Here is a 27,732-nt window from a genome sequence, read left to right on the forward strand (position 1 = left end):
TATTAACTTTAATTACAGCTATGTCAAGTCATTTAGTATGCTTAATAATGACAAACCAAACTTACTCAAATTCAGAAAAACTATACCATACATAATACGGATTCAAAATATTATCTCAGATTCTATGATAAACAAAAAAGGGTTACCACAGATGGAAAGATAAACTATGTCCATTAAACAATGAAAAAAAAAACCACTGACATCCTTACATATTTATGGAAAGTGTTATATTTACAACTTGCATTTTAAGTTTTTAAAAGTTTAATAGTCTTAAGTTTAATTTCATAAACCAAGTTTAAAATTGACATACACTGAGTCTAGCTGTGTGACCTTGAGTAACTTATTTAACCCAAGCCTTAGTTTCCTCATCTATAAAACAGAGATAATAATACTCTTTCACAAGGTTATTGTGAGGATTAAATGAGTCAATACATGTAAAGAACTTGGAACACAACCTGCTACAGAGTGGTGCTCAATAAAAGTTATTATAATTACATATTAATTTAATTAAGTAGCTAGATTTTGACAGGAATGCTTTCACAGTTTTAACTAGGAAGTTGGCATGCAGCCAAAAAAAACATTCTGAACATCAGCACAGGTCACAAAACCTTCAGAAATTCAATTCTATTGATGGGAATTAGAATATAGGCGACTGAACTGAACTGACCCTTCACTTAAATTTTACTTATATGGATTTCAAACTTAAAATTAAGTCATAAAGCTAAAGTTTGTCATTTTCCAAACTTGGGAACTTTGCCAAGTACTGTACTCTGCCAGGTTGCTGCTGTAGTGAACAATTAGAGGGTGCAATTCACTTCACTTACCTTGGTCATCCCTAGGAGAATAGAGTAGGCAATCCATGGAGACTAGGGGAAGAAGTGGTAAAGACGTGGAATAAACCGTGCTGCTGCTGCTTGTGGGTGTGCCCTTCTTTCCCATGGCTTCCTCTACTCTCCCCTGGCAAAGCACTGTGCTTTGCTTCATGTACTATTTTTCCCACCAAAGATTCAATAAAAGGCATGCCAACATTATCAGACTAGTATCTGTAAAAACTCTAAAAAAGATTTAAAACATTCCTCTATGTATGAATTTAGAATTGTTACGATGTTTGGAGCCAAACTGCTAAACTTGAGAATTACTGTCTTTACAAAGAAGGCTTATGACTCTGAATTAGTGCCATAATTTCTGAAACTATCTTCTCAACTAAAGTGTGCTAAAGCAAAAAAGACAGCTTTTGATCCCAATGACCAAAATAAGAACTCAATACATATTTGTTAAATGAACTGATTAATTTGCTTGACGACCACAAATTAACACTTACCTACATAAGCATTTACAAAGAATTCACAAAAAATTGCTGTCTGTAGCTGTTTGTATAGCAAAGGTCATAAGTAATTACCGCTGAAATTCTTCTTTACTCGTGTACACAGTACTGGTATTTCTATTCTAAATCTTCACAACTTTACTTACCCAACCACTGTTCATCTCATTAAGGAATGGTACCACACAAAATTGTTTTTTGAAACTGGCATAAATGATGTACCATGAATTACCATCTCATAACAAATGGCCTCCTCCGTCCATGCTACCATAATAATACAAACCATTTTTGTTTCCCTAAAATACTTACCATCTGACCTGTAAATGACAGACCTCTGATTTCTGTAAGGCTTGGCTCCTGCTCTTTCCTACCCATTCTCTCTCCTGATAGGTTGCCCTCCTTTCCAAAGCTTTTTACTACATTATTTGCAATGCTGCTTCTTATATGAATAAACTTTTCCTAGACCCTTAACAGAACCTCATTCCACCTATCTTTCTCTGTACCCCTCTCCAACAACAGACTGGGAGATACCAGCGTTTTCTTATCATTTTCCTATTGTGGCACACATATGACCATATGACTACTCCGAAAGTCTACTGTTACAACTTTTCTTCCTTAATTGTAATCAGGCACTACTTAATTTTCATCACTGTCATCAATCAACTTCCCCATTACTCCTCAACTTAACAGAGAAGTTTTAATGCCTGTCTTACTGCCTCACTTGCCTTTTTAGGCACCATCAACCAGGTAACTTCCAAATCCTTGTGAACATCCTAGCTGCTCTCCTCCTTAAGGAGTAAGGAGATATCCAACTACAATGATCTTTACATCAAACACTCAACTGAACAATCTACCTCTATGATCACTCTGGACCTTATAACCCAGAACAATTATTCATCTGAAACCTTAAAATTCATAGTTTTGACCTATAACTAACACCTTTTATCCTTTGGCTCTTTCACACTGTGCACTGCCACCCGCCCCCACCCCCTACCCCTGCTCCCAGCCAACCCACCCATCATCACACTTCAGCTTCAGGGAAACTTTTGGTGCTACGTTCCTCCATTTTCTCCCATCAGTCTTGTTTTGGCTTCACTTCTTTCTTTCCCTATCCAGTCCAGACATCCAAGATATATCCTTTCAACCACTCTTAGAATGGCTCTTCTTATGCCATTCTCCCTCTTTCTCAAATTTTGTCCTCCACATTTACCAGAGTACTGTGGGGGCAGGATGGGGGAAATGATGCACACCGCCGACGTGACCAGAAAGTCCAAGGCCATCAAACTCATCTGAGTCTACACTTCTGAAGGAAATGCCAATCACGTTAGCCTCAGTACTTCAAATTCTCAGAAGTCAGTTTCAGCTTTCAACTCCACCATTTCTACCTCATACTTACTGAGTATCCTCGCCTCTTCTTTTAAAGAGAAAATAGCAGACTTCAGGTAGAAATAACCCTCCCCAAATCAGTATCCTTACCTCCTTTTCTCTCAGCAATGAAACAGTCTGTCTCTGGTTAAAAACCAAATGTACTACACAGCATTCCTAATATTAAATACTATCTGTAGAAAAGTTATGTCCATCATGCATGGCCCCCTCCCCTCACCTCTGATCTATCTACTGGTCATTTGCCCTCAGCATATAAATACATTCAAATCTTCATCAACTGAAATCTCTATGTTTCCAAAATTCTCAGTTAATTATAATACTCAACCTAATGAAGATACAGTATTTTATCCAAATGCAACCGAAAGTATGATATGAAGTATGATCAATATTTAAACAATCATCAAACTGTGTATATATACCTGTCTGTCATGAAAAAGGAATAACTGATCCTATAACATCTGGTTAATGAAATACTAGGCTCTACAGAGAATTCAATTACTGAAAAATAATTAACTTTAATAACACTTGGTACAATCAAGTTTAGAGAAAAAAAATCTCCATTGACCTGATGCTCCACTTCCGTCCAGGCTTCCTGTAGTAAATATGCAATGTTGCAATAAAGCTCCTTGAAAAATGAGTCATCTTGAACCAAACATAATCAACAAGATAATGATTAACCAAAGGTTGGCACAAATCCTACCACAGTAATATAACTGAAATTCAGCCTCTTAAAAGATGACTTGTGTTTAATGCGGATTTCTCAGAAATGTAAGCCAATGAATGGGTCTATGTAATATATCTATATATTGACACAAGTATATGAAGAACTGCATTTAAAATTTTCCTGTCCTAAATTTTTTATAATTATCATTTACCCACAAAACCTAACAACAAATAGACTTTATAGTGTCATGTCTCCATTTTCCACTCTATACAGAATTCTGGAAAATTATTTCCTAATGTTTAGAAGAATTAATGTACTTCTGATTATTTTAGTAAGGCACAAAAACTGAGTATGCCACAATAAGCACTGTATTACTATGCATACTGTATCCTTAAAAAATGTAATAATGTACTGTCTTTCACACTAAATTAAATTAGTGAATTATCATGGAGGGGATATGCTCTAATGTTTTATCTGGTAGCACAATGGAGTTAGGCTATATAGGTCTACCAATTGGCTAAAAGCAGATTAGAAATATATCTATGGCCACAAAACTAGACCAAGTTAACTGATCCTGAAAGAATGAACCTGTAATACTGAACTTAGAAGCACAGTTTCTATAACCAATGAGCTATCTATCCAACTATGTAACTACTTGAAGAATTATTTTAATAAGGTAATATTCAAACCTAATAGGAAAGTAAAGCAAGGTCTTTAACAAAAAGTGCTGTTTATTACGGAGCATAAGGAAAAAATGATCTTTATTCCTTATCTCATACCACATACAGAAATCAATCTGAAGTATAATTAATCATTGACCTAAAGTAAAAGCATGAGTCACAGAGAACAAATGACAAATTAGATTTCACCTAAAGTTTTAAAATTACTATCCATCAAAGGACACCGTTAAGGAAATAACTTCACAGTTGTGAAGAGAAATATTAACAGCACATATAGTTGACAAAGGATTTGTATTCAGAGTACATAACTACAACAAATCCAGAATAAAAATTTAAACAATTGAATAGAAAACATGTGAAGTGAAAAGTAAATGAAATACGAATATATTTTATCTAATCTCATTTTAAAAGATGATTTTCTTAACCACATACTGTAGCTTATTCTAATTAACACTTAACATTAGAAGTGAAGAGTTTACAGTAACCATCTCTTTTATACATTTTTATTTACAGGCTATAAAAATAATATATTGCAAATATGAATTAAAATAAGCAAAACATGAATGGCCCTAAAAATGCTAAAAGGGAGATCTTAAAACCAGCTGACAATAAAGTAAGATCAACACATTTAAAAATAAGAATGCATATTACTCTCAATAAATAACAAATGAAAAGCTATGTAAGAATGGCCCTTTATGTATGTCCTAATCCCCGGAACCTGTGAACGTCACTTTATATGGCAAGAAAAAAAAAGAAAACCCAAAACTTTATAGTGTGATTAAGTTAAAAGAATTTGAGATGGGGATATTAAGAAATCTGAGATGACAAATGGCCCAAACTTAAAAGAATTGAAATCATTTTAGTCCTCGTTACAGCATTAGATTGGGTTTGGCCCTAAGAAATAAAATTTCCACAGTACTTTCTATCCTGAGAAAATTTTCTACCATCAGTCTAAACAATTACACAACAGACAAAATTCTAAATGCTTTTCTTCTAATTCTTCATCCCCAAACCACCTTTTATTAATTTCTTCTTCAGCAGGATGAACTATCTGCACGTTATGTAGTACTGCACTATGAAGCATGCTGTGATGCAGCTGAAGACCAATGCTTGGCTGATGGATCCAATCAACTGAAACGTCTATTTCATGGCCTCTCCACCATACTCTCTATCATCTCAGAACCTGCAAAACAATCTTACTACTGTTGGGTTTCACCTATCATTTCTCTCATTAGCAAAAACCTGGACACCCTGTACAGGTGAACCAAGAATCTCACGTTCTCTAGATAAGGTATGGAGAAAACTGAAAATGACAGTGGAATCAACTACCCTAAAAACCCTGAGACAGCAGCAACTGCTTCAGGGGCTTTTGAATTCTGCTGCTGCTGCTAAGTCGCTTCAGTCATGTCCAACTCTGTGCGACCCCAGAGACGGCAACCCACCAGGCTCCCCCGTCCCTGGGATTCTCCAGGCAAGAACACTGGAGTGGGTTGCCATTTCCTTCTCCAATGCATGAAAGAAAAGTCAAAGTGAAGTCGCTCAGTCGTGCCCAACTCTTAGCGACCCCATGGACTGCAGCCCTAGTGGAAGCCAATTATTCTAGCAAAATATACTCATATCTTAGTGTCTGGGTTTCCAAATGAGCCTCACTTATTTCTCATCCAACCTTTTATGTTGTTATAGAAGAGACAAGAGACTGGACCAAGATTTTGCTCTAAAAGCATATTAGTATTTAAGGGATTGGAGTGGTCAGGAAACAACAGAAAAAATACAGACTTTTTAAAAGGAGACAGTAATTTTCACTGAGGCATAAGACCTAGACTCTTGAGAAAGAGACTTTCAAAACTAGAGATTTTTAAAATTAAATTTGAGATGGTGTTAAAATAATTAAGTAGCAATGAAAACTAGAGTGAAGGAAAGAGAACTCAGTGTGATACAAACAAGTAAAAGAAAAGAACACAAAATTAAATCAGTGAATTAACCAAGGATCGTAAATAGACATGATTTGGTAGGGCTATCCAATTCATAATTCCCCCAAGTGGCTGTGCGCTACCCTTTAGACCTTCATTTGAGAGACTACTCAATCTTTTCTCCTATTATTCTAGACTTTGGTTCCAAAAGAGAATTGTATCTTCCTAAATGATGAATTTGCCCTTCGTAAACATAATGATTAGCAGTGGGATAAAAATTTGATGTAAGCAAGACCAAAGTTCTGTCTTTGGATTTTTCAAATTAGAATTAAGGGAAGGAAACCTTGAGGACACATTTGCAGAGCTACTGGGATAAGCCCTGCTGCTGAAGAAAACTTATTTCAAAGAACAAAACTAGTTATGTATGGAGAAGTGGAGGTAAGAGACTAATAATTCCAATGATAATGCACAATCCTTACCCTCAACTATGTATATAACATGTATTTTAAGTGACGTGAAGTGAAAAGTTGCTCAATCATGTCCAACTCTTTGAGACCCCATGGCCCCTCTGTCCAGTGGAATTCTCTAAGCCAGAATACTGGAGTGGGTAGCCATTTCCTTCTCCAGGGGATCTTCACAACCGAGGCATCAAACTCATGTCTCCTGCACTGCAGGTGGATTCTTTACCATCTGAGCCACCTTCAGTTCAGTTTAGTCGTTCAGTCGTGTCCGACTCTTTGCGACCCCATGAATCTCAAGACGCCAGGCCTCCCTGTCCATCACCAACTCCCAAAGTTCACTCAAACTCACATCCATCGAGTCAGTGATGCCATCCAGCCGTCTCATCCTCTGTCATCCCCTTCTCCTCCTGCCCCCAATCCCTCCCAGCATCAGAGTCTTTTCCAATGAGTCAACAGTTTGCATGAGGTGGCCAAAGTACTGGAGTTTCAGCTTTAGCATCATTCCTTCCAAGGAACACCCAGGGTTGATCTCCTTTAGAATGGACTGGTTGGATCTCCTTGCAGTCCAAGGGACTTTCAGGAGTCTTCTCCAACACCACAGTTCAAAAGCATTAATTCTTCGGCACTCAGCCTTCTTCACAGTCCAACTCTCACATCCATACGTGACCACTGGAAAAACCATAGCCTTGACTAGACGGACCTTTGTTGGCAAAGTAATGTCTCTGCTTTTCAATATGCTTATCTAGGCTGGTCATAACTTTTCTTCCAAGGAGTAAGCATCTTTTAATTTCATGGCTGCAGTCACCATCTGCAGTGATTCTGAGCCACCTTAAGCTCAGTAAATATTTCCCATTGTTATTTTAAGAATTAAAAGAAATAACATAAAGGTACTTCGTAAACTCTAAGTTTATCAGAGCTTATTCAGATTATTTAGCAGTTGTGATCACTTTGGTTTTCAACTAGAACTGTACACATTTATACATATATTAAATACAAAAAGCAGGTAACGAAATTCAATGTAAGCTATTACTATAACCACAAAGCAAATGCATATGACAAATCTGGTCTGCCAGTGATTTTTGTAGGGCCTGTGAGCTAAGAACAATTTTCACATTTTTAAATGTTTGGGGGGAAATATCAATACCAGAATATTTTGCAATATGAGAAAATTAACTGAAGTTCATGTTTCAGTGGCTGTAATAAAGCTTTATTGGAATACAAGCACACCCAACTATACTATCTATGGGTGCCTTCATGCCACAACAGAATTGAGTAGTTGCCTTTATAGAAAGTTTGCCAATTTCTATACAAAACAGTAAACACATACACCAAAACACTTTAAATGACTGTTAGGAAGGTAAGATCATAAGGAATTTCATCTTGTTTCTATCTTCTCAGTCTGAGATGTGATATTGCTTTCAATAAAAACAAAATTTTAGGAAGAGAACTACCATATAACCCAGCAAAATGACCATTACAAAAAGATACATGCACCCTAATGTTCACTGCAGCACTACTACAAAAGCCAGGACAAGGAAGCAAACTAAATATGCCCATCAACCGAGGAATGGATAAAGAAGGTGTGGTACATAAATACAATGAAATATTGCTCAGCCATAGAAAGGAAAAAAACAGTGCCATTTGCAGAGATGTGGACAGATCTAGAGATTGTCATACAGAGTGAAGTAAGTAAGAAAGAGAAAAACAAGTATATAATATTGCTTATATGTGGCATCTAGGAAAATGGTATAGATAATGGAAAATCAGAAAAAGAGATAAAGATGTAGAGAACAAACTAATGGATAAGGGGGAAGAGGGAGAATGGGATGAACTGAGAGATTGGGACTAACATATATACACTACTATGTATAAAATAGATTAATGAGAGCCTGTTCTATAGGACAGGGAACTCTATTCAATGTTCTCTGGGGACCTAAATAGGAAGGAAATCTAAAAAAGAGGGGGTATAAATGATTCACTTTGCTGTACAGAAGAAACCAACAACACTGTAAAGCAACTATATGCCAATAAAAATTAACTTAAAAAAAGAACTTTAGCAGCTTCCCTGATTTCCTTTCCTCCATTGTGTAGCTCTTCTAATTCATCTAGGTATTCTCCACACCAAGTGCATAGCACCATCAAGTTGATGACGGGAAAAAACCTCTAAGTGGATAAGCATGGGATCATGATTTATTCCTCTTCTTTATCCCTTACACCCATCCATCGGCACATTGACAGCCTCTCCAAAATACATTCCCAAAGCTACCACTTCTTCCACCTCTGCCACACAAAGCCCCAGGTGTCATCATCTTTTACCAGTATTCCTGCAAGAATCTCTTAAGTATGATCTGAGGGTGTGGGGATTTGGGGACGAAAGACTTAATGTGATGGCAACATAAGAGAATACTATAGATAATTTCAGACTTCAAACAGTCTAAAGTTTAAGTTTTATTGTTCTTATTCTCACTATGGCAAGAATATCCTCATTTCTTAAAACAGTTCATTTAGAAGGAATCTTTCAGCTTTCATTTAACAAATCTTGCTGCTTCTTTCCTGCACTTCTAAATTTAAAATGAAACTGTAAATACCTATTCTGGTTGTAAAACACATCACTGGGTGGGGGGTGGGGGTGGGGGAATGAAGTCCAATTTTGACTTCTTAATGTGTCTTGTGATGTTGGTGACCAAAAAAACAGATTAACTGTTCTCCTATAGCTCTATACTTTAAATAAAATCTAGTGATTCAATTTTTCATAAAATACTCATTCTCCGATATTCAAAATAAAAAGAAGTAGCAAATGAAAGCCGTGTGCTATAGGGGAAAGCACACTGGATTTTTTGAAGGCATAACATTTGGGCTTTAGTTCTTCCTTTATCACACGCAAACTATCCCTCTTAAATATTACAGCTTGATCTTAAACTATCCCTCTTAAATAGTACAGCTTCCTCATTTATAAAATATGAATATCAATGCCTGCTCTAATTCTTAAAATCATTAGTGAATCAAGAGATTGTGTTCTTAAAAGTAATTTTAAAAAGTAAACTCTGAAATATAAATATAAAATGTTAACAATCATTGAATTATGTAATTTTATGTCAGTCTACAAAGTTTTAAAGTTAAATTTATTTCCTCTAAATTATTTTTCAAATATAAAAAATTTAATTGAAGCCTTTACAGCTATAGTAATCAGACAGTGTGGTATTTACTTAATGATAAACATAGCCATCTATGGAACAGAATACAGAGTCCAAAAATAGACTGACACATATGCAGTCTATTGATTTGCAGCAAAGGTGCCAAGGCAATTCAAAGGAAAAGGCCTAATCTTTTCAACAAATGTTGCTGGAACAAAGGGGTATCAGTGTGCAAATAAATGAACCTTGATTCGTACCTCATACCATATGTAAAAACTAATTCTAAAAGGATCACAAACCTAAAATAAAAGTAAAAACTATAAACTTATTCAAGAAAATAGGAGAGAAATTGTGACATAACATGCAATATATATAACTAATTTTTGCCCCCAGTTCCTGGCATAGAATTTCTAAAATCCTTGGAATTTTCTGAGTAATAGAGATGTGAAGAGCCCCTTTCAACCATATCTGAGTTTATGTTAAAGAGGTAACTTTTGGAAGATGGAGGCTGGTTGCCAGAGGAATCAACTTCTTGATTAAACAGTTTGAACTTTCAGCTCCACCCCCTGACCTCTGGGGAGGTAAGAAGGACTGAAAATTTGAGCTCAGCCACACTGGTCAATGATTTAATCAATCACGCCTATATACCGGAGCCTTCATTAAAACCCTAAATGATGGGGTTCAGAGAGCTTCCAGGTACATGAACACTTCAAGGTGGTTGCTGGGAGAGTGACATGCCCAGAGAGGGCATTGAAGCTCCACACTCCTTCCTAAGAACCTTGTCCAATGCATCTCTTCCATCTGGGTACTTCTGCATTGTATCCTTTATAATAAACCAGTAACAGGAAGTAAAGTGCTTTCCTGAGTTCTATAAGGCATTCTAACATATTATCAGATCCAAGAAGGGGCATAGGAATCTCCCATTTATAAGTGGTCAGTCAGAAGTATCTGAGGTCTGAACCTGTAGTTGATATCTGGAGAAGGAAGGCAGTCATGGGGGACTGAAACCTTAATCTATAGGATCTGCACTAATTTCAGGAAGTTAGTGGTGTGGAAAACCCACACATTTGGTGTGTTGTGAGCAGACAAAGTTTTCTTTTAGAATCTGTGATCTTGGGTTAGGTAAAGATTTCTTAATGGGACACAAAATGTACTATAAAAGACAAACTTTATCCTAGTAAATTGATAAACTGGATTTCATCAAAATAAACTTCCACTCTTCAAAAGGCACTGTTAAGAAAATGAAAAGTTAAGTCACAAAGTGGAAGAAAACATTTGCAAAACACATAACTGATAAAGGACTTGCATCCACAGTATACAGAGAACTCTCAAAATCTAATCATAAGACAATCAACCCATTTTTTAAAAAAATGAGCACCAGACAGGCAAATCTATAGTCAGAAGGCAGATTAGTGGCTGCAGGGCTGTGAGGAGCCAAAGTTCCAATGTTCACAGCAGCTGTCTGTATTCATAATAGCCAAAAACTGGTAACAACTGAAATGTCCATCATCTGGTGAATGGATAAACTAACTGTGGTATATTCATACAATGAAATGCTATTCAGCAATAAAAAGGAATAAATTACTGAAACATGCAACACAAATGAATCTCAAAAGTACACTAAGTGAAAAGCACAAAAGACCACAGATTTTAAGATTCCAGTTATATGACATTTTAGGAAAGGCAGAATATAGGGAAAGAAAGCAAATCAGTGGTTGCCAGAAACAGGGTGGAGGGAAAGGACTGACTGCAAGGTGGTATAGGAACTTTGGGGGGAACTTTTTGGTGTAATCGAGATGGTTTATACCTTGATCATGGCAGTGGATACACAACTATATGAATTTTGGAAGACCCACTATACACTTGAAATTGGCATAATTTATCACAGGTAAAGCACAGCTCCCAGGTGGCGCTAGTGCTAAAGAACCTGCCTGCCAATGCAGGAGACGTAAGAGACCAGGTTTGATCCCAAGGTCAGGAAGATCCCCTGGAGGAGGGCATGGAAACCCTCTCCATTATTCCTGCCTGGGGAATCCCATGGACAGAGGAGCCTAGGAGGCCACGGTCCATAGGGCTGCAAAGATTCAGACATGACTGAAACAATTTAGCGCGCACACAGCTGAATAAAGCTGATTTTAAAAATTTGAATTCTCAAAACTACTCTGTAGTTCTACTCTTTTTCACTAAAATTAAGATATGATAATGAGGTGTTTGGTGATTTTTTAAAACAAATGAGTTAGAATTTGCTATCAAGAATGCATTGTATTTGATAGCAAAAATACCAAATTCCTAAAGGAACAGAATACACTCAGTTTTAAAGAAGTCCAATGAAGTTTGGCAAAAAAGAAGATTGGCTTATCCAGGGTTACACAAAATACCAATGCTGAGAAGCAGGAACAAGTTAATAAGTAGGAAAAGAAAACAATTCATAAAACCTTACTCTAAAGACACTTTCTCATGCAACTCTTAGGAATGTGTCATTATCTGTTGCTTTTCAAATTTCCTAATTTTCCCAAGGGTATATGCCAACCCCATCAACATATTATATATGTAATATATAATATATTATGGCATAAGAAACAAGGTAGCAAGAAATGAGGCAAGAAAAGGGATAGTGAGAGAATGAATCCACCTAAGATTCCCCAAAAAAGAGCTAAGAATGGCAAAGTAAGTTGGAGCCAGGTGGCCCAAGCCAAGAGTTCATCTCAGAGAAGCTGAAAATGATAAAAAGCTTTCAGGCCAGAAAGTGACAATAAAACATTCTGGTGGCCACATGCAAGTTAAATGAGAGCAGGAAAGATCAAATGTGAAGTCACTAATTTCCAGACATGAAAACAACTGCCTATAGTGGGTCAGAACACTTAAAACTATACCAGTGGTTTTCAAACTACTGGAACAACTTCTTTGTTGTTGCTGTGACATAGTCACACCCCCGTGAGTTCCATCCAAAACACATCTAACATCATCTTATGGGTACTACTACTAAACAACTGTTCAGAACACAGCATAGAACCCAAACTGCTTAAAGTACCAAAGCAGGTGTTAAAAGTCCGGAAAGAAGGAGGGCCAGAAGGTAAAAGAGGTGACCTCACCCTGGTCACACAACCCACTGTTTGCCTCCACTCTCACCACCACCCACAGACAGCTGTCTGGAGAGCTCCATAGCATCCTGGGAATTCTCCTTAGTAACTGAATAGGGGTCCCGAATCCAGGTTGACAAATCTACAGTAACTGACCTAGAGGAAACAAGAGATTTTAGAGAAATATGATCACATTTTTCCACAAGAAAAAAGTATTACAATTCAAGGGAATATATATTCAAACATATAAAAGTACTATAGTAAACAATAAAACTTTAAATATGAAACAAAAAGACTTTTAAGAGTCTGAGTGTGGACATCTAAGAAGTACATATACTATTTCAAAACTGTCATATGATCAGATACAGTGACTAAGATGCTCAATGATAGTAGCCACAGCACAGTCAATATTTTACCTATCTGTTTTTGCATTCCCCAAGATTACTTTTCTCTAAGCTTATCTCACAAAACCAAAGACCACACAGGCTGTATCACCATCTATTACATGAAAAAAAGGACAGTATGTTTATAATAGATAATGCAGGAATCACATCCTAAGAGTGAATAATTAAATGAAAACTGTTCACTGTCTATCTCCCTTCACTATAGTATATGCTTTAGCAGGAATTTTTGTTTCTTTTCTTGACTGATATATTCCCAGTATGAAAACAATTCCTGGCACATGGCACTTAGTGAATAAATATTTGCTCAATTATTAGATTCTCATACTAGCAGCAACAGTTCATTTCAGTGACCAAAAGTCTAACACAGATACTACTAGAATCATCACCCTCATATGTAGGGTTGTAATAACAAGTTCAGTTTTACCCAATCTAGTTAACAAGTTACCCGAGGGTATTTTTTTTTTTTTTTTACTGACTTTAACAACCTTCTTTGCCATTTAGTTATTACAGTTTATGGAAAGCATCTGACATGCTTCCTGGATTCACAGCTGAATAAATGCTAGCGCCTCTGCTCTGCTGCTCCCTTTCAAACAGTTAGCCACGTGAACCAAATTTCTTGAGATGTAGTCCATAAAACTACTGCCTCAATGATTATTTCCTAAAGCAAGTATATCAAAGACCACTGACTTAATCACAGGACTCATACTCCAACAAAGACATGGAAAAAGCAAATATCTCAGAAAAGCACCACTTACACAGATAACAGAGAGGATGGAAGTTACTGAATTCACTGACTTAAGTTAGGACGACACCAGGAGAACAAAGCTGACAACGGTCTCTGCATGGGGTGAAAACTGCAACCAAAGTGAGCGCTACTGGTAGTTCATCATTTTCTCAGGTATATGGGAGGAGGAAGAAGAAAAAAGTAAATGTCATCCCTTTAAGCCATTTTCACGAGCTGGGAAGGCTACTGTGACCTGATCTCTATTTTTCTGCTTACACCCAAAACTAAGACATGCATTTGAATAAAACAGAAAAGGCTGGATGGCGGAAGTTTAAGGTAGCCCTCCTTTGTTTCCAAAGCTTCCCATACTTCACCATCACAATTCTTATTACTCTGTATTTTAAAAGCCAACATCATAAGCTCCATAAGAACTATGTTTATAGCTGGAAGAGTGCTGAGCACATACCAAGCATTCAATAAATATTTCCTGAATAAATACTGCCTGAATCCCCCACAGAATTATAAGCTTCATGAGAGCAGGGATTTCGAGAGTCTCAATCACCAATTTCCCACTGCACTTAGCACAGAGTGTGATCCAAAGAAGCTAATCAAAAGCTATTTACTTAATGACCGTGTTTATGACCAGGAAACATACGCAAATAAGTGGCCTACATGAGACTCAAACCTATAACCTTCGCCCAATTACAGTATGCACTAATGGGCCAAGATAAGGAGTTTCACAGTGTGCAAGTTTCAGTGTGTGTATAATCATTAAATTTCACTCACAAGTATTCACAAAGATTTCAAGAAAAGAAGTCAAAAACTGATTACTTTCCTGGCCATTCTCTTTATTCTAAACTTTGTTCCCCAATATGTTACATCTTATATGATCCACAATAATAGATCCTAAAAATCAAGAAAATATTGTTTGTGCCAAAAAAAAAAAATCCTCACTAATTGGAGAGGATTAAAAAAATAAGATGAATGCCAAGAGGTACTCAAAGCAGTCAAAGAAAGTCAAAGGCTATGCCCCAACTAAACTGAAAACAGGATATCCTCCAAAGTTAAAAAAAAAAAAAAAATCTCCCACTCATCAACAGAAGTCAGTTATGGCACTTTTCTGGAACAAATGCCTCAAAGAAAAACACAAACAAATTTTGTCATTTTCTCTGACATGTCACTTAAAAATCAGCCTAAGAAGTTACATACAAGAGTGAAAAATGACTTAAGGGAAAAAAATGTCAGGTATCAAAACTAAACAGTTTTGTTTTACAACAGCAAGTCATCTCAACTTTAGGAACTCATCCATTTTGAAAAGTCAGAAAAGGTACATTCTCTGGAAAAAATTTTTGCAAAGGAAAAGAAATACATTCTTATTATGGAATATGACAAATATTAATATAGCATAATTTGACTCTCAAGATACTAACAGCTCATTAATTCAGAGATTTATCCTAAAAGAAAAACAAAAGAAACAAAAGACAACGTTAAAAATGAAGATATAGGGAACATAAGTGGTCTATAATTTAAAACATGTACATATCATCAAGTTTATAAACTAAAAGCTCAGGTATTTTATTAAAGGCCTCATTCAGAAGGCTTCACTGGTGGCTCAGTGGTAAAGAATCAGCCTGCCAATGCAGGAGACACGGGTTTGATCTGAGATCCAGAGATCCCACATGCCGAGAGACAACTAAACTCGCAAGCCGCAACTATTAAGCCTGTGCTCCAGAGCCGGGAAGCCACAACTGAAGCCCACATGCCTAGAGCCCATGCTCCGCAACGAGAGAAGCCACAACAGTGAGTAGCCCACACACTGCAACTAGAGAAAAGCCTGTGCAGCAATAAAGATTCAGCACAACCAAAAATTAATAAATAAATAAATAAAATTGTTAGGGGAAAAATAAAAGATGGATCCTTAGGGTGAGAAAATGAAGTTTATCATTTTATCCTGAGGAACATCTGACATTATGTTAGTCACACATTACCAATATTAGTAATATTTATTAGGTATGATTCTGTCCCTGTAAGTGCTATACCATATAATTTCAAAAGGCATAGGTCGTGATTCCTGGGTTCTTTTTTGAGACCCGAAACAACCCTTATATAAGTCAAAACAGCTTTGTTATCTGGCTTCCTAGTCTACAGCAAATTTAAAATTGGAAATCAAAAGAAAGGCTGGATTAGAAACAATAACCAATCTAGTAACAACAAGCACCTCTAGAGCCTAGAGTACCATTTTCTACCAAAAGGAACCACAACTTCTTAGAAGAACAGTTGACTGTAAAAATGGAGCAGGAAGTGTAAATGTTAGGTCTGAACATCTTATCAGAAAGCAATGAAGCTGACAAAGCACCAGGATCAGGACTCAAGCAGCAATGTGAAGATGCTCTGACAGGTCAAAACAGGAAAATCTAAGCGCCCAAATTTAGAAGAGTAATGGCAGCAGATCAAAATACATCAAATAAATAAAAATCTGTAAGTTTCTATTTAAAGGACAGACAAAACAAAGAAACATGCTTAAAAAAAAAAAAACAAAAGATACAATCAGTACTCATGTTAATTTAACTTTACAGGAAGAAAGGTCTAGTTTCTTTAGTAAACTAGGGGGGAAAAAAGGAAAGAAAAATATACATTATAGATTAAAAGAGACATAGCAACCAAATGCAATGTATGATCCTGTTTAAACCCTGATTTAAACAAACCACTGAAAAATGACACTTAAAGAGACCATCAAGGATATTTGACATTAAGGTACTATTGTTAGGACTTTCCTGGTGTTAAGACTCTGAGCTTCCAATGCAGGGGGCACAGGTTGGATTCCTGGTTGGGGAACTAAGATCCCATATGCCTCACAGTGCAATTCCCATCCCCAGAAGAAATTACTGTCAAACTGTAGGTCTAATAATAAGAGAAGAATCATCTTTCAAGATATATAAACTCAAATATTATGGGTGAGACTCTTTAAATAATATATAAAAACAGAGGAAAGGGTAAAGCACACTGACACTGAATGACAACAGCAAGGAGGGCAGTTATAACTGTTTAGCATCATTTAGTGTATGGAGGAAACAGTTCTACACAAACAGCTCTCAGAAGCACCACCGTATCACAGCACAGAATCAGTCATCTAGAATATGTTAAATTATGTTCTATATACACAGCCTAAGCAGATCAGATGTCCAAATAATGGAATATGATCCATTAAAGTTTATATTTATACTCTCTGAAAAGGAAAGATGATCACAATATTTAAAGGGGAAAAAAATGGTTGACTTTGCTGCTTAACTATATTCTCTTTTACCCCGAACACACACACCACATAACAGTATCTCGCTCTCAATAATTGCTGATTATTTAAATACAGAAACAGTAACAAACACCCTGTATGGCTTCCCACTTACAGCAAATTCCTTCACACTAACTTATATGAATGGTCTAGTCCATGTGTTCAACATAATTTTAAGTGTAAGATATACTACTACATGGTTACAAAATTACAAGAACCATAAAGAACGTTTATCAATATATAAACAATAATGGATTATAACCCATTGGAAAAAAAATAAGACAGCTGATTCCATACAGATATATTAAGTAAACCAGTAATGTGAAGGTTTGACGAGGAACAGAATATTTACAAAATTTCAAAGAACCTCCTACAGAATACTAATTACAAAGTTTTTAGAAAAATTAATTTTACAATGGAAGGGCCTGGCAGACCCCACCCTAATCAAAGGGTCAAAATGGACATCATCAGTTATGGGACAAATCAAAAGTGTGTGCCACCTGATAGGGTGCAATGAGACGAAACACAGCTCACCTCTGGGACTTCTGTACCAACGATACATAACTTGAATCCAATCAGGAGGAAACATCAAATTTAAGGACATTCTACAAAACAAATGGCCTATTATCTTGCAGAGCATCAAGTTCATGAAAGCCAAGGAAAGACTAACTGCTCCAGATTCAAAAAGACTAAAGAGACATGACAACAATCGGTAAATACAACATCTGATTCTGAATTGGTTATTTACTAAAAAAGACGTTATTAAAATAATTAGCAAAACATGAATGGGTTTGAGGGTGACACAGTAGTAACGTATCAATATTCATTTCCTGATTCTCCTCACTGTAGTACGGTTATGTAGGACAATGTCCTTGTTTATAGGAGACACACACTTGAATGTTAGCAAGTCTCAGGGCATCATTTTAACAACTTAATTCTCAAATTACTACAAGCACAAAGAAGATACCCCAGCATCTCCTGGGCAAGCTGCAGCAGTCCCCAACTTTCTGGGGGGACCAATTTTCTCGAAGACAATTTTTCCATGGACCTGGGGTGCGAGAGATGATTTGGGGATGATTCAAGCACACTTACATTTACTGTGCACTTTATTGCATTTTTTTTAAAATTACTTATTTGGCCACACCAGGTCTCAGCTGCGGCACATGGGATCTAGTTCCCACTGCACTGGGAGTGCAGAGTGTTACCCATGGACCGCCAGGGAAGTCCTTGCACTTTATTTCTAGTCTAATGTTGTCGCTGATGTGACAGAAGGTACCAGTGAGCGGCCCAGAGTTTGGGGATCCCTGAGAGAAAGGCTGTGAACACAGCCTACAGGGGCCAGGCGACGAGGCAAACACTTGAAACAAGCTAGGCTAAGGCAGGGCTGCGGCTAGTTACCTGACACACCACTCCGTGAGTATATAGAGCATCTGGAATGCAAGTCGACAGCGGCAAGATCAGCCCATTTTTTCAAAAGAAATCAAAGATGCAGATTTTTATGTGAAATTTCCCAATTTTTAACACACTCAAAAAGGCCAAACAAAACATGTCTGCTGACTAAATTTGAACCGCAGCTGCCTCTGGCCCAGAGGCATGCTTCTCAAACCGAGGCTGAGGGATAAAGGGAAACCACATGATATACATGAACACATTCTTGGAGCCACAGTTTTATCCCAAGAGTTAGCCTGGAATTTTCTGGGAGAGGAGATATTTCTTTACTTTTAAAATCCTACATTATGGAGTTTAATGCAAAGTCATATGATTTTTTAAAAAACTTTTCATTTAAAAATAATTTCAATTTCTACAGAAAAGCTGTAAGAACAAGAACAGTACAAAACACCTGTACAGTTTTAACCAAGTTCATCTACTGTTAACATTTTACTCATCTGCATTATTGCACAGGAGCATCCTTCCACCCTCCCTCCTCCTCTCTAGTACAAACACAAAGACATACACACACAAATACAGCTGTATATGTGTGTGTGTGTGTGTATACATAAATATAAAACATATATACATAATTTTTCCTGAACTATTTGAGAGTAGTTATGTATCACGGCCTTTTATTCCTTAAAAAAAAAGTTCAGCGTGTATTTCCTAAGAATAAAAATATTATTTTATATAACCTTAGGTTATCAACTTTAGAAAGTTCAACACTGATGCCATACCTTTATGTTATCTACCATCTATATTCCAATTTTGCCAAGTGACCCAATAATATCCTTTACTGCATCTTCCCCTCTAATACAAGATCTATTCTAGGATCAGGTATCATGAAGAGATGTTATGTCTCTTCAGTATCCTTTAATCTGAAACACTTCCACAGCCTTTCTTTGTCTTTGTAACATTAACATTAAAGAGTACAGTCTCCCCCCTACCCTTTTATAAAATAGGATGTTCCCCAATTGAAGTCCAATATGTGCCTCATGATTACATCCAGGTTATGCATTCCTCGCTGGAGAACTACCTAAGTGATGTGCTCTTTGCAGGGCATCATATTCAGAGGCACACAACGTCCACTGATGCTATTTATTTTGATCATGCACTCAAGGCACTGTCTGATTTCATCACTGTATAAAGTTACTATTTTTTTCCCTTCTAACTAATATGCAATGTATGGGGAGATATTTAAGACCAAGCAAACATTCTGTGGAAAATTCTTCAAGAGATGGGCATACCAGACCACCTGACCTGCCTCTTGAGAAATCTGTATGCAGGTCAGAAAGTAACAGTTAGAACTGGACATGTAACAACAGACTGGTTCCAAATACGGAAAGGAGTACATCAAGGCTGTACACATCACCCTGTTTATTTAACTTATATGCAGAGTACATCATGAGAAATGCTGGGCTGGATGAAGCACAAGCTGGAATCAAGATTGCCACGAGAAATACCAATAACCTCAGATATGCAGATGACACTACGCTTATGGCAGAAAGTGAAGAAGAACTAAAGAGCCTCTTGATGAAAGTGAAAGGAGAGTGAAAAAGTAATCTTAAAACTCAACATTCAGAAAACTAAGATCATGGCATCCAGTCCCATCACTTCATGGCAAATAGATGTGAAAACAATGGAAACAGTGAGAGACTTTATTTTGGGGGGCTCCAAAATCACTGCAGATGGTGACTGCAGCCACAAAATTAAAAAACACTTGCTCTTTGGAAGAAAAGCCATGACCAGCCTAGACAGCATATTAAAAAGCAGAGACTACTCTGCCAACAAAGATCTGTCTAGTCAAAACTATGGTTTTTCCAGTAGTCATGTATGGATGTGAGAGTTGGACTATAAAGAAAGCTAAGTGCCGAAGAATTGATGCTTTTGAACTGTGGTGTTGGAGAAGACTCTTGAGTCCCTTGGACTGCAAGGAGATCAAACCAGTCCATCCTAAAGGAAATCAGTCCTGAATATTCATTGGAAGGGCTGATGCTGAAGCTGAAACTTCAATACTTTGGCCACATGATGCGAAGGACTGACTCATTGGAAAAGACCCTAATGCTGGGAAAGATCGAAGCTGGAAGCTTCAAAGATTGAAGCTCGTCCCAACAGAGGATGAGATGGTTGGATGGCATCACCGACTCTATGGACATGAGTTTGAGTAAGCTCTGGGAGTTGGTGATGGACAGGGAAACCTGGCGTGCTGCAGTCCATGGGGTCACAAAGAGTCAGACATGACTGAGGGACTGAACTGAACAGAAACATTCTGCTCCTCATCAAAAATATCCCATAGATTTAGCATGTATCAATGATTCTTGTCTCAACTAATCTTTATTAAAATGGTTGCAAAATAATCATATGAATGTTTAAGTAGATAACTTCTGGCTATACTCCTAGATCCCTAAGGTATATGCACTTGGTCTCCTTGACCTTAGGAGCTCTACAGGGCAATGGTTTGAGTGCAAGACTAGAATAATCAGGTACAGCTTCCAGAAAAAGACAAGTGTACCTGCTGCCTGCCAAGTCACTTCAGTCGTGTCCAACTCTGTGCGACCCCATGGACTGCAGCCTACCAGGCTTCTCTGTCCATGGGATTCTCTAGGCAAGAACACTGGAGTGGGTTGCCATTTCCTTCTCCACAAGTGTACCTGAGCCACGCCTTAAAGATTGGATAGATTCTGAAAAGCTAATAAAATGGAGAGATAGTCAAGACACAAAGAAATCCATCAGGAAAGCTGAAAAAAAAAACCAATATGGTGAATCCTTCTGCAAAGTAAGTATAATACCCTAGCTTATCAGTTTTATAAAACCACATTTCTACATATGGAGTTTGCCTGAATTGATTCTAGAACTACAGATATACTTCTGCTGCTACTGATGATAACTATGGTATAATCATTATATTTAGAGTCAAAAGTTGGACGCGACTGAGTGACTGAATTGAAAAACTTTTCAAAAACAGCACAATTCATTATAACTCCTACTACTGATTGTTTTTTTTTTTTTTTTTTGATTGTTCATCCACATTTTCATATATGTCAGCCATCCCGCCTAGTCTTTCAAAGATAGGGAGTAACAGGCATTAAAAACGTATCTTTCATCTGAATTGTGACTCCCCCGTAAAATAAATCTTATTCTGCAATCTAAGGCAAACATATTTATATGAAATTGAGAATTTCTTGAAGCAATATCATGCAAAGCACGAATATTTTATAATCTTTTTTTTTCCTTTCCGTCTCTCTCATTTTTTTAAATATTCATCTTGACCCTCAATAAACTGACTTCTAAATCCTTAATAAGTGATTCACAAAACTTCCACTTGATAAACACTACCCTAGAACCTGAGATACAGTTCTTTATTAAATTTTCAACAAAGTTGGGAGACAATTTCCATTTATTTCAGGTGAAATAACAGAAAAAAACAAGAACATAAAGAGTTATTTAATTTTTTTAAGGATTCTACTCTGACATTGTGTATGGTAATTTTTTGGTCTTCAAGTTATCATTTTTTTAAGAAATGATGGTAAGAGCAAAGGTTGTACGTTGCCAGTTACATACTGGTTCCCTAGTAATTTCCCCCCAATTTCACAGGATCATGAAATCGCCCCTGCTCTGCTATGAGATTTCAAACACACATGAGTGTCAGCCTTTCAGCGGGTTTATAATCTGGCTGTAGAAATAAGACTTACAGTAATTTTAGGACTTGTAATAATTACTTCTACCTTTTGAGAAGAAATATTCTGTGCTAAGTGCCCTAAAAACGTTCCTGTGTTAAAAGTTCAAGGGTGGATACTATGAGTTGGGAATGAAAGAGAACAAAGAAAGTGTTCAGAAAAGAAACAATGTCTGAGTTGGGCCTTGAAGGGTACTTCAAGACAGAACAGACACAGGGATGAAAAACTGCCAATCAAATATGGGAAAAAAGAAATAGGTCATTTAGGCCAGATCATGTTAAGACAGTAGAAACAGATTATAGAGGATCTTGACAGCAAGGCTAAGGTGCTTGAATTTAGTCATTAAGGCAATGCAGCAATCTGGAAAAGGCTCCCCCTCTCCCACCCCTTACAAAACAAATTATGGACAAAGTAGAGATTCTTGAGGCTATGCAATAATGCAAACACAGAAAAATAAGGCCTTCAACTGTGGTGTCAGAAAAGGAAAGTAAGGAATGTGAAAAGGTGACAAGAATTGATAAGTCTTAGAAGAGATTTTAATGTGGTAGGCAAAAATAGCTAAGAGTCAAACATTTTAAGGCTGGGTGATACTTACAGTGAAAAATTAAGAAGTTGATTTAGAGGAAGAACAGTTCATATCCAAGTACATTAGAATCGACATGCAAGTGGGTTATGAAAAGTCAGTAATAGGATAAGGAAAAGAACACTTGGTCCCATCAGAAAAATCTGAGTTCAAGTGAAAAAAATGGTTAGGCTCTAATGAGAAAACCAGAACGCAAAATTATATCTATAGTATAATTTTAACTGTGTATAAAAAGCACAGGAAAACACTAAAAACATGTACATCAACATGTTAACGTCAGCTGACTACAAATAAACTAGGAATAAAAGATTTTTTTTCCTTCTTTTGTATTGTGTTCTCATTGGATACAAACCTTACAAATCAGGCTCCGAACCCCCACCCCAGAAAAAGACGAAAGGGAAAAGAAAAACCTGGATTTGAAGTCTTTTCAAAAAAATGCAAACTTCTTGAACTTTAGTTTCTTCATCTAAAAATGGGGAAATAATTTCTTCTCTCTCAAGGTTAGTGTGCAGATTAAATGAGATAAAGTTTTGTAAACTATACAGCAATATGCAAAGGTAAGGCATTATAACAGTCTATGACAACTACAACTATAGGACAAGATATCACACACAGACATAAAAACATACTACAGATTTGGGAAGTAGATTATCTCCTTACACTTTTAAAAAGTTTTAGAATCCATTTATTTTTAAATCAAAATGTTACTGTAATATTTCTTATAAACAGACACTGAGGTTTTACATGCAATATATATATATAAATATCATACATATATAATTAATACAGTACTTATACTACATGCTGTTCAAACTTAAATACAAAGCAAAAAAAGAGCTAGTAGTTATCATTCCCTAATATTTGGACTTCTAAGTAAGTTATTTCACGGTTTTAAAAAGCCACAGTCTATTGAGGATAATTTCAGTAATCTCCAAATGTCATCTCTTAGAAGTTACGTGCTTGATACACAGCACTGCCTTCTAAATGATGCCTTCCCCTTCAACTCCCACTTCTGGTCCTTTACTTAGGATTAAACACCTCTAGATACCTATTTAAAACCAGATAGTAAGCTCCTGAAGGGCAAGAAGAATGTCATAAAAGGGGTACATGTTAAGAAATACTCTAACTCATGTTATAGATGCTGTAGTAACCATTTAAGAGTTACTACTCATGTCATATTATAATATAAACCTGCCTCGAGCCCTTCAAGAGACAGCCATTAACAAATTAAAAGCTAAGGAAAAATTCCACAAGTAATGTTACTACATGAGAAACACTTTTATATGAATAAAGAATACTTGATTAATATTTAAAAATCTTACACTACACTATTCCTTTAAGAAAGCAAGAGTATATATGAGATGAGAAATGGTAAGTTCTAATATTATGTTAAAAAATCGTTTTTTTCATGTATCTGATAAACTGAAGCGTATTATTACTGCACTGAAGAATGTTACATTTCTTATACTAACCCTATAATTTAATTCATTACAATTTTTCTTTAAAAAGAAGTTTAGGAGTTTTGTTTTTAATCTTTGGAGCAGAAAAAGTTAAAACTGACGTGGTTAACAATATGCTTTCTTTAAGGCATAAACACTGACTAAACCTGAGGCTATTTCCAAGACAAGTTTTAAAATTAAAACCTTTATTGTGAAAAAGAGATGCTAAAGAAACTAGGCATGAAACGCACCTAACCTATGCCTTATGAAAATCAACAAGAAAAGCTCTGTCAACAGTTTTCCACTTCTGCACATAGACCTGAAATTTAAAATGTTTTACTATATACATGTTTTGTACAGGTATGTGTGTATATTCATATATACTGATTTGGAGGCAGGACATTAAGACAATTCATTAGTGAGTATTTCCCCCTCACTAATTAAAAAAAAAATTGCTTCTAAAGTGCTGCTTTTTTGTATTACAATAATTTGTGAACTAAAAGATACTATGCTTAAAGGAAAAAATACAAACACCTGCCAGTCCAACTGCCGGAAACTCATCAGCTGCAGAGAATAAAAGCATCCTTTCGTTGTTTTAAACGTATGGACAAAACAAAAGAAATATAACAGGTATACAATTTCAAAATGGCAAATATAACACAGACCAGCACCTAATATTCCTCTCAATGATTTCAAAATCATTACACAGTTTTAATTGCCATTAGACATCTCAGAAAATGCACTTAAGTGTTTTCCTTATCTAAACACTCATCAATGGTACAGTCTGAATTTTTAAAGTTTTTCACTTAACAAAACGATGCATCATAACATTCCCTTAAATAATCAGCTTCTCTAGAATCAGTTTACAAAGCACTCAGTTTTTCTGCTTATAAAAATGTAGTTTTCTTTATTTTCAGGAAGCCATACAGTACATAAAATGACACACATACACTTCCTTGAGAATAAATACTTTAATACTCATGACCCCAGAAGAACTTCAAGTGTTTTGAATTCTTGTTTGGTTAAAAAAAGTTTTTAAACATCTACTAGAATACAAGAGCTTGCCTTTACATTCATGGCTCTCCTGAAGGTAAAATAAAGATCAACGTAACTCTAAGTGCTAGACTAACGAACTGAAGGGAATAGAAACAAGCAATTTGGCTAGAGTTGGGCAAAACTATGTTTAAAGACTACCAGTAAAATATACCAGCTTTACCCTTCCCCCACTCCCAATCCTTTAAGGTTTCAATTAAGATGGGGCCTAGTTTTACTCTTTCAAAGGGGGACAGAAAGAGAAAGCACACATCTCCTGCTGAGAAGTATCTTCATCAGGAGCAGCTCCAAAAATACTGCCAGGAACCATTTCTTTCCCTCCCAGCTGACACAGGTTCCTCTCTTTAAATATAAGCATCTCTTCTGCTCCTGATCAACATCATACTTAAAGAAGGGAAAAGTCTCAAGGTGAGACCCAAGGGTGGTACCAAATGAATAAAAATAACTATTAAATCAATACAAAAATTCAACATCACAGTCAGTTATAACATTCTTTATGAAAAGTGGGAGCCCCAACTAAAATTTCTCTTTCAGTCTCTACTACCAGTTACCTTATGAACAGGATAAGAAGGAATAGTTGTTTAAAAATGCATATCCACTTTCAAAATAAACTTAAGTGCACCCAATTAGTGAGAACGACTCCCACAAAACGCTTACAGAAGATGAAGTTTTGGCAAGCCTTCGAAGTCCACAAACCAACAGCCAGAAGTAAAAGCTGATTCTAATTTGAGCAGTGATCCCACCATTCCTACAGGCTGAGGAGCCAGCAGTGCAGACACCTCAGCCGCACAACATCCCCCAACACTCAGTTTCTTGCCCAAGTATATGATCACCTCTTTGTGAACATAAAGGACAAGTCTTTCAGTCCAATATGATTAGGGAATAAATCCAGACACAGGCATGTGGCTTAAAAAAAAAAGGTAGTGAAAAGCTGATACCTCTTTAAAAGGAGCCCAAGAATGAAACAACTTCACTATGAAAGGAATTATAAGACATCAAAGGTTAGATAATGGACAACAGGTGCCTTTGGGGAGGAAAGAGTAACACTTAGTTGCCTCCTATTTTAGGATTTCCACTCTCTAGTGTGTGTTTCCCAAAGAAAGTGTATGTGTTTTTCCCAAATAAAGTCATAGCCAAAATTACGGTTTTTACTATTTAATACCTATAGTGGGTCCACTGTTCTTAAATATACTTTACATTAAAAAAAAAAAAGTTGATCTCAACATGTATGAATAAACTATGGCCTATGGCCAGATCATGCATTCATCCATGAACATTAACCAACTAGGAATTTATTATCAAGAAATGCAAAGAAAGGCGTCAAATACTCAATATACCAATCCAGCAGCAGGTATCACATAACTGCAGTATCAGCCAAAGCAGAAACTGTTTCTCTCACCATCGTAACAGTTGAGCTCAATCTTTACAGTAACCAAATTCCAACAGCCTCAAAGAATAGTAATTCCAGACACAGATTATATGGCTCTGAGTACCAGCCACGAGTTCTGATTCTCTTACCCAGTTACAAAATTTACTACCTTTATTCGGGTGAAAGGGAACACTGAAACAATACTTCAGCCTACTTCCCTTTCTCCATTCCACAAAGACAACATATTCCAAAAATGGAGAATCCTTTCTTTCCCTGACAGAGGCCCCCTTTCCTATGGATTCATGGGGCAGGACTACTTCTCCCCAGCATGCCTGCAGAGCCAGCACGCAGACTTCTGCTTTCACTCCTCTCTTAAATAGGGTCCCCCAACACAAATGCGCCTCTTCCTTTCCTGTATTAGGCAAATGATGCTTCAGTGCTACTGGATCTCTCCACCACTACAAAACGTTCAGAGAAGTGGAGGGAGTGAGGGGAAGTTGTCAGTTACTCGGAGAGATACTTAAAAGACGACTCCAAATTTAAAGTGGAGGCTTGAGGAGGAGGGAGGGAATGGGGGTCCCTTCCCTAAAAGGGAGTCTGTGCGTGGGTAAGGGATGTCCCCACCCTGAAAGAGAGCTCGGTATGTAAGACGGGGAAGGAGTGTTGTACCCAGAAGAGATTCAGGTTTGAGAAAGAGGTGTCCTAACCTTGAAGGTGGGGGGAGCCGTGAGTGTATGGCGGGGGGGCGCAGCAGCTTTAGGGCGGCCTCTATGAAAGAAGGGGTTCCCACTTCGGGGAAGAAGCGCCCCGCACTGACGGGAACGCTTGGAGGAAAGGAGGGTCTGGCTGAGGAGGGCTGGCATGGGGGAGGGGTTCTGAGTTCACCAGAGCCCGGAGAGGGGCGGCAGGCTCGAGGGGAACATGTGCAGTGGAACTGCTGCCATCCCGAGGGGCAGGGTGGAGAGCAGGCCCGGGCTGCGTGTGCAGGGAACAAGGTTCCCACCCTGCGCAGGAGAGGAAGGGCTCCCAGCCGCACTCACCGAGGCTGCCGGCGAAACCGTCCATCTTGCGGGGAAAGCGCCGGGCTCCGAGCTCAGCGGGGCGGGCACTTCATTCAGCGGACCGAC

The 27,732-nt window shown here is 37.2% G+C and overlaps 1 protein-coding gene across 1 annotated transcript in view; it reads right to left on the reverse strand.

Moving 5' to 3' along the window:
* The window catches only part of EML4 (echinoderm microtubule associated protein like 4), a 155,463-nt gene extending 127,737 nt beyond the window's left edge, over window positions 1-27,726 (reverse strand). Inside the window, exon 1 of the mRNA XM_010842316.1 lies at window positions 27,646-27,726. Coding sequence (XP_010840618.1) covers window positions 27,646-27,670 — 25 coding nt within the window. The 5' untranslated portion in view covers window positions 27,671-27,726. The remainder of the gene's footprint in view (window positions 1-27,645) is intronic.
* Between the last annotated feature and the right edge of the window lie 6 nt (window positions 27,727-27,732).

This window comes from Bison bison, unplaced genomic scaffold (genome assembly GCF_000754665.1).
Source record: "Bison bison bison isolate TAMUID 2011002044 unplaced genomic scaffold, Bison_UMD1.0 scf7180017864177, whole genome shotgun sequence".
Classification (NCBI taxonomy): domain Eukaryota; kingdom Metazoa; phylum Chordata; class Mammalia; order Artiodactyla; family Bovidae; genus Bison; species Bison bison.